This window comes from Kogia breviceps, chromosome 7 (assembly GCF_026419965.1).
Source record: "Kogia breviceps isolate mKogBre1 chromosome 7, mKogBre1 haplotype 1, whole genome shotgun sequence".
Lineage (NCBI taxonomy): Eukaryota > Metazoa > Chordata > Mammalia > Artiodactyla > Physeteridae > Kogia > Kogia breviceps.
The window spans coordinates 76,300,935-76,320,964 of NC_081316.1; the positions used below are offsets into that span (position 1 = coordinate 76,300,935).

At 36.9% G+C, this 20,030-nt stretch overlaps 1 protein-coding gene across 5 annotated transcripts in view; it reads left to right on the forward strand.

Annotated features, from left to right (window-relative positions):
* The window catches only part of SBF2 (SET binding factor 2), a 502,981-nt gene that overhangs the window by 418,254 nt on the left and 64,697 nt on the right, over positions 1 to 20,030 (forward strand). For all 5 annotated transcript variants that reach the window (XM_067038634.1, XM_059069141.2, XM_067038638.1 and 2 more), the window contains exons 18-22: positions 9,944 to 10,114; positions 13,006 to 13,268; positions 14,897 to 15,069; positions 15,904 to 15,977; positions 17,428 to 17,623. In XM_067038634.1, the coding sequence (XP_066894735.1) occupies positions 9,944 to 10,114; positions 13,006 to 13,268; positions 14,897 to 15,069; positions 15,904 to 15,977; positions 17,428 to 17,623 (877 nt within the window). The remainder of the gene's footprint in view (positions 1 to 9,943; positions 10,115 to 13,005; positions 13,269 to 14,896; positions 15,070 to 15,903; positions 15,978 to 17,427; positions 17,624 to 20,030) is intronic.

Here is a 20,030-nt window from a genome sequence, read left to right on the forward strand (position 1 = left end):
ATCAAAATATAGTTGATTTACACATATTGGTTTATTTTTGTAATGTCTTCTGGTTTTGTTATTAGTGTAACACTGACCTCATAGAATGAGTTGGGAATTATTCCCTTCTCAGATTATTTGGAAGAGTTTGTGTTGAAGGGGTAGTAGTTCTTTCTTAAAAGTGTGATAGAATTCCTAGTGCAACCATGTGTTGAGGGTTTTCTTTGTGGGAAGATTTTTTACTAAAATTTCAATTTCTGTAATAGATATGGGCCTGTTAAGGTTATCTATTTTCTTTTGTTTGAGGTTTGGTAGTTTGTATAAATATCTTTCAGGGAATTTGTCCATTTCATCTAATTTGTCAATATTGTCAATAACAAAGTTATTCATAGTATTTATGATCCTTTTAATATCTGTAGAATTTCTAATAATATTACTTCTCATTCTTGATAGTGGTAATTTTATCTTCTTTTTCTAAGCAGTCTGACTAGAGACATCAATTTTATTAATCTTCCCAAAGAACCAGCTTTTGGTTTTATTGGTTTTCTTTATTGATTTTCTGTTTTCTGTTTCATTGATTACTGCTTTAATCTTTATTCCCTTCTTCTACCTGTTTTGACTTTAATTTGCTTTTCTTTTTCTAATCTAAGTATAAGCTAAGGTCATTGATTTGAGACCATTCTTTTCCAATACAGGCATTTATTCCTATAAATCTCCCCCAAAGTATTGCTTTAGTGGCATCTCACAAATTCTGATATGTTGTGTTTTCATTTTCATTTAGTACAAAGTATTTTCTAATTTCCTTTTTTATTTCCCCTTTGATCCATGAGTTATTTAGTTTCCAAATATTTGAAGATTTTTCTAGATACCTTTCTGCTATTTATTTCTAATTTAATTCCGTTTTGGTCAGAGAATATACTTTGTATGATTTGAATCCCTTTAAATATATTAAGACTTATTGCATAGAGAGGTTTTCTTGATAAATGTTTTTTATGCACTTGAAAAGCGTGGGTTTTTTGCTGTTGTGCTATCAATGTCTATCAGGTTAAGTTAGTTGATAGTGTTATTCAAGTCTATTATATCCTTGCTGATTTTCTGATTACATTTCCATTAATTACTTAGAGATATTGAAATCTCCAACTATAATTGTGTATTTATTTCTCCTTGCATTTCTATCAGATTTCATTCATGTATTTTGAAGCTCTCTTGTTTGTACATAAACACTCTGGGGTTTTATGTCTTCTTGATTAATTGACCCTTTACCATTATGAAATGACCTTCTTTATCTGTGGAAATATTCTTTGCTTTGAAATCATCTTCTATTAACATAGGCACGCCAGCTTCCTTTTGACTAGTGTCAGTATACTATATATTCTTCCATCTTTTTTTTAAAGTAAACTTTCAGAGCATTTTGACATTTACCAGAAGTTGCTAAGACAGATAGTTCCATGTGTACTTGCCTAGTTTCTCCTGTCAGCAACTTTTTTTTTAAGTGATAAAATAAAGTATACATAGCAACCTTTTTAAAAAGTTTTATTGAGATATAATTCATATGCCATAATAATGCACCCATTCAGAGTATACATTTCAGTGGTTTTTAGTGTATTCCCTTTCACCATAAGCAATTTTCAAACATTTTTATTACTACAAAAAGAAACACCATACCCATTAGCTGTCACTACCCATTTCCCTTCATCCCCCGAGCCCTAGGCCACAACAAATCTACTTCCTATCTCTATGTATTTGCCTGTTCTGGACGTTTCACGTGAATGAAGCTATGCAATATGTAATCTTTCATAACTGGCTTCTTTTACTTAGCATAATGTTTTCAAGGTTCATCCATGGTATAGCGTGTATCAGTACCTCATATTTTTTTACTGGCACGTATTACATTGTACATATATACTACATTTTATTCATCAGTTGATACACATTTGGGTTGTTTCCATCTTTTAAATTGAGATATAATTCATATACCATAAAATTTACTCTTAAAGTGTGAAAAGGGCTTTCCTTCTCTATGTAGTAGGGGGTTTCAGCTTTATCTGATCTTCAACATTTGTTACTGCTTATAAATCCATTTTATGACGTCTAAAATTTTATTAACATCATTTATCTGGTGTCTGTTTTCTCATTCTCTTTGTTCTTGTATATTTAAATTTTTTTTTCTTTTTCTGTCATTTCAGTGGAGTTCAGGGAGCAAAAGAATATTCAATCTGCCACATTTAATTTAAAAATCTCTTAAAATTATTTTTGGAGAAGGAAAATAAATTGTTCAAAATTCCATTACCTTTAATTCATATTCATTTTGTCTTTTTCCTCCCAGTCTTTGTGTACTTACAGACATAATCATAGCATAATTGACTTGTTTTTCTGAAATATAGCATAAGCACTTCATTCATAAGCATAGTATCATATTAACCACTTTAATGGTAGCATAATATTCTTTTGTGTTAATCATGTACCATCATTTGTCTAACCTTTCATCTCTATAGTTAGACATTAAAATTGCTAACTTTGGAGAGGGTATAGCTATTAAAGATAATGCTATAATAAACATTTTTGTTGAGCTTTGGGGCCATTTGCAAGTACACCTAGTAAGAACTATGACTCACCAAATTCCTCCATTTCCTGTGCCAGGACTCACTGATGCCTTTATTCTATTGCTCCTTTTGCAGTTACACCTCAGAGAAAATACCTTGTTACGTATCTACTAGTCTTTTTGCTGATTATATTCTCCCAATCAGGTACTTTATCCTCCCGGTTTACAGTGCTGTTATAAACAACATCATTAGGTTCATCAGTCCACAGCTTCCAGTAAACACTTATGGATAGATTTTTTTTGGCTTGTTTCTAAACAGGTTTAAGAATATTTAAATCAAATATGTTTAAAAATCTGCGAGTTCGTAAAAATATGAATTTTTTTTAAAAAGTAATTGTTCATCTGTAATAGATGCTGAAAAAACAAGTCATTTTTTAAATTTTTGGTGGTTTTTTTAAATTTTTTAAATTTATTTTTGGCTGCATTGGGTCCTTGTTGCTGTGCATGGGCTTTCTCTAGTTGTGGCGAGCGGGGGCTACTCTTCATTGCGGTGCATGGGCTTCTCATTGCGGTGGCTTCTCTTGTTGCAGAGCACGGGCTCTAGGTGCACAGGCTTCAGTAGTTGCAGCACGTGGGCTCAGTAGTTGCAGCATGTGGGCTCAGTAGTTGTGACTCACGGGCTCTAGAACACAGGTTCGGGAGTTGTGGCACATGGGCTTAGTTGCTCTGCGGCATGTGAGATCTTCCCAGACCAGGGCTCGAACCCATGTCCCCTACATTGGCAGGTGTATTCTTAACCACTGCACCACCAGGGAACTCCTCAAGTCATTGTTTTTTAAACTGATAAATGAAGGGATAAAATCATGTTTTTATCCTGCTTTCTAATATACACTATATGTTTGGGTCTCCAAACAGTTGATGAGGGGAAGTTTTTTCTTTATAGAAATATTCTAGCTAATAAGTGAGGAAGTAATGGTAGAATGAAAATATCAGTATTTTATTGCTCCTAATGATTAATGAATCTAGGCATTGACCATCAATGGACTTTAATATTACAGAAAGAAAGACAACCAGATTTGCCTCTTACGATAGTATCTCCATGAAATATTCTTGCCAAACAATCAAGCCTGAATCTGATCACACTTCTAGATCCAACTACCAATTTGCAGGAAATGCAGAGGACAAAAGAGTATATCACATGAGACCATTGGGATGCAGTCAGCAACCACCAGACAGATGGAAGTTCTGTTGGACAAATAATCCAGTTTCTTCAAAAAATAGATTGCAAGTGACGGGGAAAAAAGAGAGGCAGACAGACAGGTGGTAGAGAAATCTGTAGATTAAAACCAACCTCAGAGATATATAAACTAATGTAATATATGGACCTTATTTGGGTCCTTCCTGAGTCAAACAAACTGATTGTAAAAAAAAATAAAAATACAAAACAAGGAAAAAAACAAAGAAAAACTTTTTGACATTTATAAGATAAATTAAAAATTTAAACACTGACTAGATATTTTATATTAAAAATTATTTGTTAATTTTTTCAAATAGATTTGTTAAAAGTGTGTGAAATAATTTCTCATTAGAAAAAATAACCAATGTACAATAATAACCCAAAAATGTTTATTGGTACAGATAACAATGGGAATATTTCTTAGGCTCCTCTCAAGTAGTTCCAGGAACTATTAAACAGTACTGAAACTAATAATCAAAGTTGACAGTTGACATGATCCATTGTTTATTATAGCTAAAAGGTAGAAACAATACAAATATCCATCAACAGGAACAAGGAAATGCTATATATTCATACAGTGGAATTTCACACAATAGTTAAATTGTGATTAAGAAATTAAATTCTTAGCTGAACTACCTGGATTTGAATCCCAGCTCTGGTTCCACCATTTCCTGGCAATATTCTCTTGGACAAATTACTTAACTTCTCTGTGCCTCAGTTTCTTCCCCTTTAAAACAAGGGTAATAATAGTACTTATCTCAGTGGATCATAAGATTGCTATAAATACTAAGTAAGTTGACAAATATATATAGTGAGAGATCAGTACAAGTTAGTTATAATAATAATTATTATTATTACCTTAATAAGTCTAGCAACATAATACATGAAAAGCCAAGTGGCAGAATAAAACACAAAATGGTACCATTTATATAAAGTTTAAAAACCTACCAAAAAGGGGCAGGGATTTAGATCCTGTTTTGTGTTTTTAGGAATATGAGACCAGGCAAAGGACTTGCAACAAGCTAGTATTTGATTTCTACTAAATTCTGGACCACAAAAGAAAGAAATTGATTTTATCCTCTCTTCTCTCAATATTTACTAAGCAGCTTCATACAGAGAATCATTAGAAGGATACGTGGTTTAAGGACTTCAACCCTGCCATTCCAGCTACTGACACTGGCACATCAAATGAGTACTGGGCAATGCTTGTGAATGAATATACTTCTTGTGTAGAAATTTTGTGCCTGGATCTTCCAAGCAGCCCAGGAGAGGTTTAGACCATTACGCATTTGAGGTTACTTGCACTCTTCAGTATCAGGTAGTAGAACAGGAAAAACTATGGTATATTCTCACATTACCTCTGTCTAACTATTTTGATTACTCACCTTTCTGTAAATCGCACTGACTAATGAACACAGTATTCATTGTTGTAGGCCACTCTCTTTCTGTCCCTTCTGAGTTGTTTGTTTACAAAGAGCCAGGTGTTTTGTCCCAATTAATTATATAGTTTAATTAAATATTACATAAATCAATGAAGTAAGATGTACACTTTGAAAAGCATTAATAAGGAATAAAATGGAATATAATCCTGTATATTCTTTATGGATATAAACAGGTATAAAAACATAAATAGGAATGAAAAATACCTAATTCAGGATCATTGTTGCCTCTAGGATAGGAGAGAAATGGGATCAACAGAGGTAGACAGTAGGCTTCAACCAGATCTATAATGTTGTATGTCCTTTGTTTAAAAAAAATGCACAAAGCAAATATGTTTAAGATGTGGTTAAGAGTTGATATAGGTTTTGAATACATGTTTTTCCCATTCCTGTCTTCCTTTGGTTTGTCTCTCAAGACTAAGCATTTCACCAAAGTTCATCAGAAAATACTCAGAAGTTAATTCTTAAAGTGGCTTAATATGTGGACTTCACAGGCCAGTGCAGAATCATAAAAGGGCTGGCTGGCACCATCCCTGAACTGTGCAGTAGGGTACACTTGTATTCCAGTGTCCAGAACTGGATAGGAAATACCCAGCAATTTAAACAGTGAATCTTTGTATTCTAATTATTCTTTTTAAGAACATTACATATTTATGGAATCACTCCTCCCAGGAGCTTTTTCTCCTGAAATCTGGCTTCCCTCTGAACTCCCTAATTGAAGCCTTGGGCCTGGAGAGCAAACATATCTAGCCAGACAGTCCTTAGATAGGCCTCTCATACTGATATCTTAACCTTCCCTTGACCAAATCGTCTCTGAGATGACTTGTATCCATTTATTTGGATTTGAATCTGGCCTGCTGGTTAATGAGCCCCGTGAAGTTTATTCTGCATATCTTGTCCCATGCTGGGTTTCCTTTGAATGCTTTGTGGAAAATGAATGGCATTGCTTAATCTAGTACCTTCAGAGCTATTTTTCTAGATAAGGAAAGAAGTCAACACATTCTTAAACATCTCATAAAATTGCATGGCAAAATATCACTTGTTTATTTACGATAAAATCATAAGAATTATTATGAAATGTAAAGTAAATATTATTGCCAAAATTGAAGAGGAAAAAAAGATGCTATTTGACAACAGTATTACCACCACCCTCAAACCTTCATTGTGGATTGAGTCTCATCTGTGTACAAAATAAAAGGTCATAAAGCTGGCATATGGGCCAATTCGAGAAACCATCTTGGGAAAGTCTTTTTTTTCAAACCAAAAATGTGATCAGAATCATGAGATAGTTTTATCTACAGGTGCTTGTTTTCTTTGTTTACTAAAACTACTATTAACACTATCATAGAACATAATGAATCTGAACCCCTAAGCAGTATCATTGCATCTTTCTCTAGATAATTATAGTTTTGTTTTGTGAAATATCTTAGTTTTTGTATCTTACAGAAATGACATAGAATAATGGAAAACCTTATCTCTGTTCCCTTTTCTTCTACCCATCTTGCTATGTGACCTTGGGCAAATCCATTTTCTTTATGGGGTCTCTCAAATGTACAGTGAGGGCATGCAGTATTCACCTTCCACCCAACTTTCTAGCCCAGTCAGAATGCATGGCTCCATTTTTGCAATTCTTATTTTTAAAAAAAGCCTTATATGGATGGAACCAAGGCAGAATAAGGTGCTACTGCCCTCTGCTGGCCCTAAAAACACACCTACCCACCAGTGCAGTGGCTCTGCCCATCTGAACAGCAAGGAACTCAGTGCCCCTTGCTTGCACTTGAGAAGACATAGCAGGAAACCACAAAGAAAGGAAGCACATTTCATATTTGGAAAAATAATAATATTTAAAGTATTGGGGAATTAATGATTTCTTATGCATGTATCAGATGCCATCACCATTTGTGACTGACTTGCCACCAAAAAGTGCTTATCCTATAATCCCTTCACCTTGCTGTCGTTCTCACCTAGTAAACAAGCTGTGGGTTCTGACCCTTTGGGCCACTGTCACTGTTACACCATTTTTCTGCCTTGGAACACATTCAGTCCACTTTTGTTCAAAAGACTTAGGGAAGCTTTTACATATTCACTTGTAGTTTGAGAATAAACAGGTAGATAATAACTGGTTTGTGCCAAGGAAAGTGAATATGCAGCATCAGTGAGAAAACTGCTGAAAGAGGAAGGCAGGGCTTCATTAGACTCTCAGATTCCTACAGCGCTCTGTCAAGTTGTATATAAGAGATTTATAATTAATTATAACTTTCTGTTTTGTTGATGATCCTAAAAGGACTACATGTGAGAAACTGATAAGGATTTGTTAAGAGCTCAGTTTTTCTGAGCTCATCTATATTAATATAATTTCAGAACTCCAGAATATTAGAATCTGTTGTTAAATTGTGTTTGTAAGAAATGGTGCTGCCTCTGACTATACTCAAGGGAAAGGCAGTTGAGAATTATGCTTTTACCTTGTTTAAATTTTATGCCTTTAAAATCTCTTTCACAATAGGCCTATGCCCTGCCACTGAGGTCATTGTTATTTCTTAGAGTGGTTGGGGGAAAAAAAAAAAAGTTCAACCCACATCCCAAGTGTCCTCAAGCAGAGTATAGAAGGAGTATGTGACTCACAGTATCTGTGGCTCACAGAACCACACACATTTTGCCCTTGATTCCCATAGGTAGAGAGTAGCTGTGTCTTAAATGAGCAGTCTTTGCACAGCTTCCCCTTGGGGATCTCCTGATACGTGCTTCATGGTCAGTTTCAGCTTATAGCCCCTGAAAGAGTTATGGACAATCATCCCAACAGCAGTGCATAGGCCTATCTTGAAAGGGACTTACATATGGGATGCAGAAGGACACAGACTCTACCAGGCAAAATCACAGCCACCCCACTTCCAACTATATAAGTACTACATTTCATGGTTTACATGGTGCCTATCCCAGTTGTAGGTTTAGTCTGTTCTGAACCAAGAAGGAAATTAGCATGTACTGAGCATATGATTTTTACCAGGAATCTTATACATTTGTTATGCATCCCTAAGAAATGAACCAACTTTTTGCTACATAACTGTTATGTATATAACCTTAATAGTGATCTTCAGTGTCCAACATTTTAGAAGAGAATTTGCTTATTAAATTACTTCAAAATAAAACTTACAGGGCTTTTCTGGTGGCGCAGTGGTTGAGAGTCCGCCTGCCAATGCAGGGGATGTGGGTTCGTGCCCCGGTCCGTGAAGATCCCACATGCCACGGAGCGGCTGGGCCCATGAGCCATGGCCGCTGAGCCAGTGCATCCGGAGCCTGTGCTCCGCAACGGGAGAGGCCACAACAGTGAGAGGCCCGTGTACTGCAAAATAAAAAATAAAAATAAAAAATAAAATAAAACTTACATTATCAAAAACTTTAGCTCTACTGATAGAAAACAAATTAACTCAATTCTAAAGAATAAAACGGAACAAAAATTATGTCTCTTGAAAGTATTATCAGGTATTTGCTGAGAAATAATGGATTTAAAAATTTTTGAAACATCTTTAACTTTTAGAGGTGAAAGCAACAGCTATGGAAAGGTGACTCAAATAATTTACTGAAGTTTGGCAAATGTAAGTTGTCTGTAAAATTTAAAACGCAGCATTAATTAAAATCATATCAGAGGTTTCAAGGCAGAATATTACTTTGGGAAACAAAATCCTAAAGTGAAGGGAAAAAAACGGATAGTTGTGCTAAACAGTATTTAATTTATTTATGATTTGCTTTCAGTTTCTTTGCAAGATAATTTCCTATAGTAAAAAGAGCAGGGACTTTGGAAACAAACAAACTTTGGGCTTTAAACCTAGTTCCACCACTTAGGTAATTGCTATACGGCCTTGGGCAATCACTCAAACCTTGAATTTCTGTTTTCTTTAAATTGGCAATAATAATGTGCATCTTAGAGATTTTTAGTATAAATGAGATGCATAAATATTTATGAAGAGCCTCAAGTGACTGCAGAGTTAGTTTTCTTTCCCTCTGTTGTTAATCACAGAGTAGGGTTTACTCTTACTTAGAAGCCCAGCAGGAAGTTCTGGAAAGGAAGGTTTGGTTTGAGATTACCTTCCCACACCCAGACTTGGTTACCAGAAAATGCCCCAGAAGCCGGGTACAGTCATCTATAGACTATGTGAGCCAGACAGCAGCCTCGGTAGGGAGGTAAATGGCTGGAGTGAGCAGGAGGGAGGGTGCAATTCCTCTTGAGTCCCAAATTCATGATATGCCCTCATTCTGTGTGCAAGGCAAAGCTGTAGGCTCACTCGCATTTCAATTAATGTCCCCCTAACCCCACCAAAATGTACTCTACTACCAAGTAGAAGAAATTTTGAATTATCTGGAGTTTTATATTTAGGTTGTCATGAATTTTATTATATGTCCTAATTATAATAAGAGCTACCAACTCTACAGTGCTTGCTGTTTGCACAGTACAGTGTTTAGGTACTTTTCATATATTCTCTAATTCATATAATTCCTTTGATTTTTAGCTGTTGCTAAAATATCCATTTTAATAGATAAAGTGACAGAGAGACCCTAAAGGATTTGATAGCAAGCCCAAAGTTGCCAGTTAAAAATATGTAAGTTGCTGATTGCTAAGCTTGTACTGCCATAAGATATTGTTTAGATAAATCCTTTTATCATATTCATGATTATGTGTGGCCCCTGTAACCTTCTGAACTGTCATGACTCTGTCAGCCCCATGGTGATGTATATTGTGTGTTCTCACAGAAACTGGCCCCTGGAGTCAGCCAGTTTGCTTACACCTGTGTACAGGACCACCCCATTTGGACGAATCAGCAATTTTGGGAGACAACCTTTTACAATGCGGTGCAAGAACAGGTTCGATCCCTGTATCTCTCAGTCAAGGAAGACAATCATGCCCCACATCTGAAGCAAAAGGTAAGATAAAGAAAGGTACTTGTGTGGGGGCTGGGGTCCTGGCTTCAAGGAAAGCTTTCTCAGGTATTCCCAGGGCCAAAGGAAATCTGGCCACTTCCTACCAGTGTATTTGGGGTTTACTTTAGGAAGCCCTCTGGTGAGCATTTTTCTCCTGTTGATTTCTGACATTTTTTTCCATAATAACTTCTTACTACAGTTCTGTAGCACTAGAATTGTTTTATTGTATTTTTGGAAACAATTATAGGAAGTTGAACAGAAAGAATAAACCTAAAATACCTAGGCAGATGTCTTTATGGAATTAACTTCTTGAAGAAATGTCAAATTAAAGTCAGTTGACTCTAAAATAAATGCTCAAAAGTATGCCAGCAATAAATCTAGGTCTTCTTTTAGGAGTATTCTATATGTTTCCATATATTTTTATCACCATAAAGTAAATTTAAGGAAACTATCAAGAAAATAGTTTAAAATAAAGAAAATTGGTTTTAATTTGAAAGAGCAGTTTAAATTTTTCTGAAATTTTGAAATGTCATACACTAGCTGTCTGGTCTTGGGCAATTCACTTTACCTTTCTGTGCCTTATTTATACATTGGTAAAATCAATAGATAAGATTATTGTAAGATTTTAATGTCTAATACAAGTAAAGGACATTGAAGAGTTCCTGGCACATACTAAATAATAACTGTTAGAAATTACGGTCCTCCTTAATTGAACTAAAAGCAGCAGTAAGGGCTGATTATCAGTGTTGATTCACTTTAAGGGTAATTTTTTTTTTTTTTTAGTTTTTTTAAATTTTTTTTAATTGAAGTATAATTGAAGAGTAATTTTTTTTTTTTTTTTTTTGCGGTACGCGGGCCTCTCACTGTTGTGGCCTCTCCCATTGCGGAGCACAGGCTCCGGACGCGCAGGCTCAGCGGCCATGGCTCACGGGCTTAGTTGCTCCGCGGCATGTGGGATCTTCCCGGACCAGGGCACGAACCCGTGTCTCCTGCATCGGCAGGCGGATTCTCAACCACTGCGCCACCAGGGAAGCCCGAAGAGTAATTTTTAATCCTACATGCTGGGCTAATACATTGCTGCTGATCCTTTCCTCCATTTTAAATTTGCCTTATATTATGTGAGATAAATGAACCTCGATAGCTAACTGAAACTACCTAGTAGTCACATATTTCTATGACCTCAAGTAATTTTAAACATATTATTGCTCTGTTATTGAGTATGATAAGAACAGAAACTTTAATAACAAATAGCACTATATGACATCAATCTGATATTTCAAATCATTGTTGTACAGTTAGCTTTAATTGTTTTTTCTTAATTTAAAACTCTGATTTTTCTTTCAAAACACCAGATGCACTTGGAAAAGGGGTAACTTGTAGCAGATCCAAAGAGTATTAGCTCGAAGTCATATTCTAGAAATAATTGGCCTGGTGGGGTGCTTTTGATAATTTTTAAAGAAGATGTGGTGCTAACATTGGTATATCTCAAAAACGTTCATAGAGCAAATACATGTCACTGCTTCTGTGTCCTTTATTCTATAAAAGTCTGTCTCTGAGCCCCAGTTTAGGTATGAGTGAGACTATAGATATACCAGCTTTCCATAAGCTGTAAAGTGCTGTGCAGATGTGGGTTACTGCTGTTGTTTAATTCTTCAGCCTATAGGAAACACCTCTTAAAAATCCCATGGACACCTATGTGGTGATAATGTTTCATTCCCATATTTACAAAGAAACCTAGCTCTATTTTTTGTGACTTTGGTCATTCTGTCTTCTTCTCCAAAGAGCAGAAGAAAAGAAACATAGCAGAGTATTAGAAGATGCTACTGGCACATTGGACCTGAACATTAATAGGTACTTCAGGTCAACGATTTATTATAACTGGCAACTTGAAGGGGATAGAGCCATAGGGATAAATAAATGAGGTGAAATGTTAGCAATGAGAAGTGTGTACATTTTTGTTTTGCTGCTGCTTCCTTGTGTTTGTCATGTGGTTCCATTCAAGGCCTGTTGGAGCTCAGAAAGAAAGACTAGGTTTCATGTTGTTGTTATATTTTGTTTATATATTTTCATTTTTACTGACATAGGTATTTGATAGATGAATTATTAAAACATCTTCCATGGTTTTTTTAAATGTTTACTGATTATAAAATTTTATTTATTTATTTATTTAATTTTTGGCTGTGTTGGGTCTTCATTTCTGTGTGAGGGCTTTCTCTAGTTGCAGCGGGCGGGGGCCACTCTTCATCGTGGTGCGCTGGCCTCTCACTGTCGTGGCCTCTCTTGTTGCGGAGCACAAGCTCCAGACTCGCAGGCTCAGTGGTTGTGGCTCACGGGCTTAGCTGCTCCACGGCATGTGGGATCTTCCCAGACAAGGGCCCAAACCCGTGTCCCTGCATTGGCAGGCAGATTCTCAACGACTGCGCCACCAGGGAAGCCCTCTTCCATGTTTTTTGAAGCTCATGTGAAGTGATAGATTTGGATCTTTTTTAATTTTTATTTATTTATTTTTTAATTTTGGCTACTTTGGGTCTTTGTTGCTGCAGACGGGCTTTCTCTAGTTGCGGCGAGCAGGGGCCACTCTCCGTTGCAGCGCACAGGCTTCTCATTTGCGGTGGCTTCTTTTGTTGCGGAGCACGGGCTCTAGGTGCGAGGACTTCAGTAGTTGCAGCACGTGGCCTCAGTAGTTGCAGAACACAGGCTCTAGGGAGCACGGGCTTCAGTAGTTGCAGCATGAGGGCTCAGTAGTTGTGGCTCACAGGCTCAGTTGCTCTGCAACATGTGGGATCCTCCCAGACCAGGGATCGAACCCATGTACCCTGCATTGGCAGGCGGACTCTCAACCACTGCACCACCAGGGAAGTCCCAGATTTGGATATTTTTGCTTTGGTTTTTAGGGTAAACTGCCTGATGACCAATATCAGGAGAAGACAGCAATGGACCTGGCAGCCGAGCAGCTACGCCTTTGGCCTACTTTGAGCAAATCAGCTCAGCAGGAGCTGGTGCAACGTGAGGAAAGCACTGTCTTCAGTCAGGCCATTCACTTTGCAAACCTCATGGTCAATCTGCTAGTTCCACTAGATACAAGTAAAAACAAACTCCTAAGAACGTCAGCACCAGGAGACTGGGAAAGTGGGAGCAACAGCATTGTCACAAACAGGTACCAAATGTGGACACACAGAGACCCTCCTATTCTTCTTGGCTTAGCACAGAATATAAAGTATTTCGGGTAAATATTGCTATACATATTTCAAAAATTAACCATTTTCCTCATCTTCAGACTTGCTCAGCTTCTCTCTATTAAAAGACTTTCACTACATCCAACTATTGTTAATCACCTCCCATACTCTCTTCTCTTTTATGCCCTCTGATTTTTCAAATGTCTCAACCACTACTGATCCAGCCCTTCAGTTACTTTCCACCACAGCAATTTACAGAAAGCACTCTGGAAAATTACTAATGAACTCCTTGTCAAAGTGATTATTTGTTTCTTGGCCCTCCTTTTCCTCAGTTTATCCACTGCATTTGCCTATAATCATGTCCTCAACCATTCCTTGCTCTTAACCCTACTACTTCCCATACCACTGAGAATAAAACCATAAGGCCTAACAGGATCTGGCCCCTGTGTATTGCTCAGACCTTATTTCCTATCACTCTTCTATCAGCGAAACTGGTATCCCTGTTCAACATTTGAGGCATGATACTTCCTCAGGGCCTTTGTACTTCTTGTTCCTGCAATCTGGAATACTCTTCCTGAAATAGTCATAAGAATCACTCCCTCACTTCATTTAGTTCTCTGCTCTAATGTCACCCACCCAGAGAGGCCTTCCTGACTTCCCTGTCTTAAGTAACACATCCATCACTTGCTCATACCTTTTTTTTCTTTCATGACATTTTCTGCAATCTGATTTACATAGTGAGTGGCTAAGGCACTTAAGTTTGTTAATGCTTTGGGATGGTGTGATGGCCAAATTCACTGCTTTGCTTTACTTCTAACACTGATTCAGCTAATGTGGTTGGATTTGGAAGAAAGAGAAGTGGGTAGTTTAGAATTGGCAGTGAGTCTTTTCCATGACTAGCAGTCTAAAAGAAGACATAGGAGGCAGGAGTATTTATTGAATTAAAAAAAAAAAAAAAGCAACACGGGCAGGTGTTACACTTTCACATCTGCTCCATTTCAAATTTTTTCCCTTCTTTTGCATAATTTGTATCACCTACAGACAAATGATGATTTCAAAGTGACCAAAATGGTTGTGATTCACTGACAGAAAGAAAAATATTGGCAAGAGAAGGGTTCATAGGACAATTTTGTTCTTCCATTTGGAAAAATATGCTACTTGATTAAAAAAGTTCTTTTACTTTGCCTACCAGGGACATGTCCCCCGGTTGCCAAAGGCCAAATATAGCCATATTACTTTGTCTGGCTCCATGTGGCAATTAATTTGGAAGGACAAGTTTTTTTTAGAAGGTTCAAGTATCAGATAAAATTTAAAGTCTCTTTTTGTTTTATTTTCTGTGGTTCATGAGTTTCTCTTAGAAAAATGACAGAAGGTATTCCTTACAAAAACAAATCTGGATCCAAAGAACAATGCCTGACAATAGCTTCCAAACGTAGGAAAACAGAACATCATGTTTCACCACTATCACTTATAGAGAAGCCATGGAGTTAAGTGAGGTTTCTACTTGAGTATACATCCCTTTGAGCAAGTTTAAATTGCTATGGAAGATCACTGTGATATAGTAGTCATTTGTTTTACTGTCCATGATTTCTTTCCTTGACTTTCTTAGTATTGCAGGAAGTGTAGCTGAGAGCTATGATACAGAAAGTGGGTTTGAAGATTCAGAGAATAATGACATTGCCAATTCTGTTGTGCGTTTCATTACCCGATTTATTGACAAAGTTTGTACAGAGAGTGGAGTTACTCAGGATCACATCAAGAGCCTGCATTGCATGATACCAGGTAATCACTTTGCAGATATTAGAGAATCAGAATATTAGAGATAACTGAATAAGAATTATTCTTATGGGTCTGTTTTCTCCAGCATAATACTTGGCTTCCATGTAGTTTAGCCTGCTATTTATTTTTGTTTTAATTAGTTTTTTTCAGTAGTTTTAAATTATAGTAAAATATATCATAAAATTTGCCGTTTTAAACTTTTTTAAGTGTAAAATTCAGTGGCATTAATTATATTCACAATGTTGTACAACTGTCACCAACTGTCTATTACCAAAACTTTTTCATCACCCCAAACAGACACTCTGTACCCATTAAGCAACAACTCCCCATTCTTCACCCTCTAGCCCCTGGTTACCTCTAATCTACTTTCTATCTCTATGAATTTGCCCATTCTAGATACTGCATATAAGTGAAATCATAATACTTGTCCTTTTGTGTCTGCTTTATTTCATTGAGCATAATGTTTTCAAGGTTTATCCAGTTGTAGCAGGTATTGTAACTTCATTTCCTTTTATGACTGAATAATACTCTAATTGTATGGATATACCACATTTTATTTATCCATTCATCTGTTGATGGACACTTGGATTGTTTTGACCGTCTGGCTATTGTGAACAGTGCTACTATGAATATTCATGTACAAGTATCTGAGTCTTATTTTCAGTTCTTTTGGGTATATACCTCGGAGTGGAATTACTGAGTCATATGGTAATTCTGTGTTTAACTTTTTGAGGAACCACCAAACTATGATTAGTTTTTAATTCTAAAATATCCAGAATTTGTTTTAATTCTGCTTGTTTGGTACTCTTTCATTTTGAATACTCTGATTCATCCCAGGAATTGTAGCTATGCACGTTGAAACCCTAGAAGCAGTGCATCGAGAAAGTAGAAGACTTCCACCTATACAGAAGGTAATTATTGCAGACTACATGCTTTCAAAGTATAAAATCCCTTAAAAATAGCAACAGTAGACAGTTGTGCCCCAGAAAGTACCTTCTCCTAACCTTCTACAGAGACCAGCTCTAGTTTTAATGATACATTAAACTTTGAGAGGAGTTTACATGTAGATCCTCATAAAAAAGGATAGTGAAACAGAATAGTGGATCAACAAAGGAGCAATAATAACCTCTTGTTGAGTCTACTTTTATAGGCAAGGCATAAATTATGAACATTCTAACTTCCAAGCCCAAGCCACAATTTTATGCCCTGCCTATTTCCCCCCCAAAATGACTTAAGGCAATTACCATAAAATCACCAGTTTCCTGAATCTGTATGCATTATAAGCATACATCGCAAACATCTGGGAAGTCTATTAAAAATTGAGAGGCCTGAATCCCAGCCCAGCCTCCTGAATAGGAGGACCCTGGGACTTGGCCTGGGAATCTGTACTTTAACAAGCCTCCCAGATGATTATTTTGCAGTTAGTCTGGCACCAGTCTGTGGGAGTAGGGTTCAAGACCCTCTTACCTATATAATAGAACTACTAAAAATAAATTCAAAGGAGAAATCAGAAGCCAGATGGAAAGGAGAGATAATTCTATCAGAAATCTGACACACAGTGATCATTATACTTTGGCTTTACATTTAGCTCTGAGCTTCCTAGAGCCAACAAAACAAATAGTGCTGATTTATATAGTTTTTATTGCTCAGTAAAAAAAAATAATAAGCGTATTAGATCTTCACGAGAGATGGACTTTTTTGAACCCTTCAGGGGAGTGTATCATGTGGTTCCTTACTTCCCAAGATGTATAAATGGTCATAGCTTGGCCATTTTTTGTGTTAATCTTTATAAAAGGCTAAGAAAGGCTCTTTAAAGACGCGTCCATTTTTAAAAAATATTTTTTTTCAAAGTAGCACTGCTTTTGTATAAAATTGAAACATTAAAGAAGCACACATTGTACAAAATGAAAGTCCCCCATGGTCCTCCTCACCCCGACCTCTACCCTTAACCGTGATAGCACCACCTTTCACAGTTTGGTTCATATTCTAAAAGGGGATCATAATATACACACTGGTTGGTAGCTCTTTTTACTTAGCAGTATATTCTGGCATCATTCTATGTTTACATATATAGATCCATGTCATTCTTTTTAAGGGTTGCAAAATGTTCCATTAAATAGGTATCTCAAAAAGTTTAGTAATTTCCAGTGATTTTACTGTGAATAAGCAATGCTGAGAAGAATCTTTTTACATTTGGATATAGAAACATCATTTCTGCCTCTTCCCAAATCTGTTTACTCATTTTGGCTACTTAGGAAGTCTGGCTCAAATTTTTTAGATCTGTAACTGCAAAGATAACCTTGGTCTAAGGGTTGGAAATCCCACAAGAGTTGTGTTTAAATTAACTTTCTCTGTTGCTAGCCCAAGATTCTTAGACCTGCTCTACTGCCAGGAGAAGAAATTGTTTGTGAAGGTCTTCGAGTCCTGCTGGATCCTGATGGAAGAGAAGAAGCCACTGGAGGCCTTCTTGGAGGCCCTCAGCTCCTGCCGGCGGAAGGAGCCTTGTTCCTCACCACATACAGAATTCTGTTCAGAGGGACTCCCCATGATCAGCTAGGTATGGCTCATATAATGCCATCAGAACAGGGTTATCTATGTGCTACATGAGGCTTTTTTTTTTTTTTTTTTGGTGGTAGAGGGCCTCTCACTGCCGTGGCCTCTCTCATTGCCGAGCACAGGCTCAGCGGCCATGGCTCATGGGCCCAGCCACTCTGCGGCACGTGGGATCCTCCCGGACCAGGGTACGAACCCGTGTGTTCCCTGCATCGGCAGGCAGACTCTCAACCACTGCGCCACCAGGGAAGCCCTACATGAGGCTTTGATTCCATCTGTGTGCGGTGATTTGCGAGTCAGTTCAGATTCAGAGTAAGCCTTTTTGCCACACAGCTTTTTTTTAGAACTTTTGTCTGTCAAAGCTAATGATAATTTGGATCATAGATTCTTATTTGATGAACCAAAGGTATCTTCTAGAGAGCAAACCAGGTTCATCCACTGAAACTATAATAATTTCCTGAGGCAGCATTTTGTGACTTAGGGATATTCATAGTATCCAGCTACTAACATCCTCTGCTGATTTGCCCCACCTTCTGAGTCCTGCAGTAAACTGTAAGGCTGAGGTTTTCCAGACTCATGACCCCTTTTGTGGAAGGGTGTGCTAAGCATTGCAGGGCTGTACATCACTAACTAACTAACCCCACATCTCTCATTCCATTTCATCTAACCCCATTCCTCTCTTAGCAGACCTCTCTTCTATTCAGCAGACCTCTCTTCTAAGAAGATACCTCTCTTCTAGTCACTAAACTCCCTCAACTTCTATTTTCTACTACGCTCTACAATCTTCTGTATTAGAAAGGAATAGCACACCTTATCAAGTCTGAATTATCTTTTTAAAATCTCTACATAAACTAGTCTCTATATAAACTATTCTGGTTGATAGGAAAAACATATAAGGTTTTGGGTAAAATTATTGGACTCCAAATCAGGAAGCTCAGGTTTAGATCACTGTTGACCAATCTTGGTATCTTAAGTGAGTCCCCTAACCTCTCTGAGTTTCAATTTCCCCTTTTATAAAATTAGGGAATTGGGCTTGCTTGGTGATAATGCAGTCGCTCTCAGCCTTGACTGTGTATATGAATTATCTGGGAAGCTTTAAAAAGAAAGGTTTTTTTTTCTGGGCCTAACTCTCAAACAATTGAATTAGAATCTGTAATAGGATTCTAATTCAGGAATTAGGAGGGGGAAGACCCAGGCATCTGTGTATTTTTGTTACATACTGAAGATTGAGAAACATTGGGATAAATGGTCACTAGAATTCTTTCCTCATCTGAAATTATTTATTCAGTAGCATTTCATGAGTGTGTACTAAGTGTTATTCACTTTGTTAGACAGTGGAATTCAGATCTATAAACTGTATTATCTTCAAAATCTCACAGTTGTATAATCCCTTGCTTAGATAGAATCAAGATGGTTTATTGGTCATAAAGATTGCTTACTACATGAAAAGCAAAAAGCTCGTAAAATTCAACAAAGAAAATGAATCAGCAGGAATAGTGTTGTGCTCTTTTGAAAAAGAGTGAAAAAGAGAGCAAAATTTCTCAATCCTCTCCTGTCATGTTACTGTAAATAAATTACATTTGTATTTGTAAGCAAGTGTATTTTTAAAACTATCTAGTACTTAAAGCATTTTTTGGCTAAAACCTTTGTGAGCTCAGTGGCCATAAACATATATTTTGGGCATATAAATATATGAGATACTTGGTCATTTAAATTGCTCTAATTTATGTCTTTTAAAGAAATCAAAGCCATATTTAGTGTGAAAGCTTGTATTGGTCTCTTGTTTTTTCCTGACAATTTTTGGGTTAATTTCACATTTTAGGAAAATTTTTTTCTTCACAGAAAAGTTTTGTATTTGCCTCTTTTATTTTATTTCTCTTTTTAAGTTAATTTAATTTTTAAAATTTCTCCTTTAATGCCACATAGAAATCTGATCATTTGACATGTGTTATATAAGCATAAGTCATTTAATACATCTTAGAACTTAAATCCTGTGTATGTCTCGATTTTGTTTAGTCTCTGGGTATGAGTCTAATATAAGAGAATTTTCCAGGTTAGGAATTCAGAAGTTCAGGGACTGAGGAATTCTCAGTAGATTACTTAATATATGGGCTCTTAAGTCAGATAAACCTAGTTCAAATCTCACCCCCTTTGGCTTACTAGCTGAGGGGACTTGCCCATTGCTCCTCCTTTCTGTTACTTGTACCGCTGCCTGAAATGCCCACCCTCTTCCCCTCTGCAGATCCAAACCTACCTTCTCTTCAACGCTCACCTTCTCTCTCACTTCTTCCAGGAATCAGTCTCTAGCCATCTAGCGTGCAGAAGTCTACTCCCCTTCTGAAATATTCAAAGCCGTGTTCCCTCAAACCTAGGGGCTAATTGCATGTTGTTGTATTCTGTATTCTGCATGT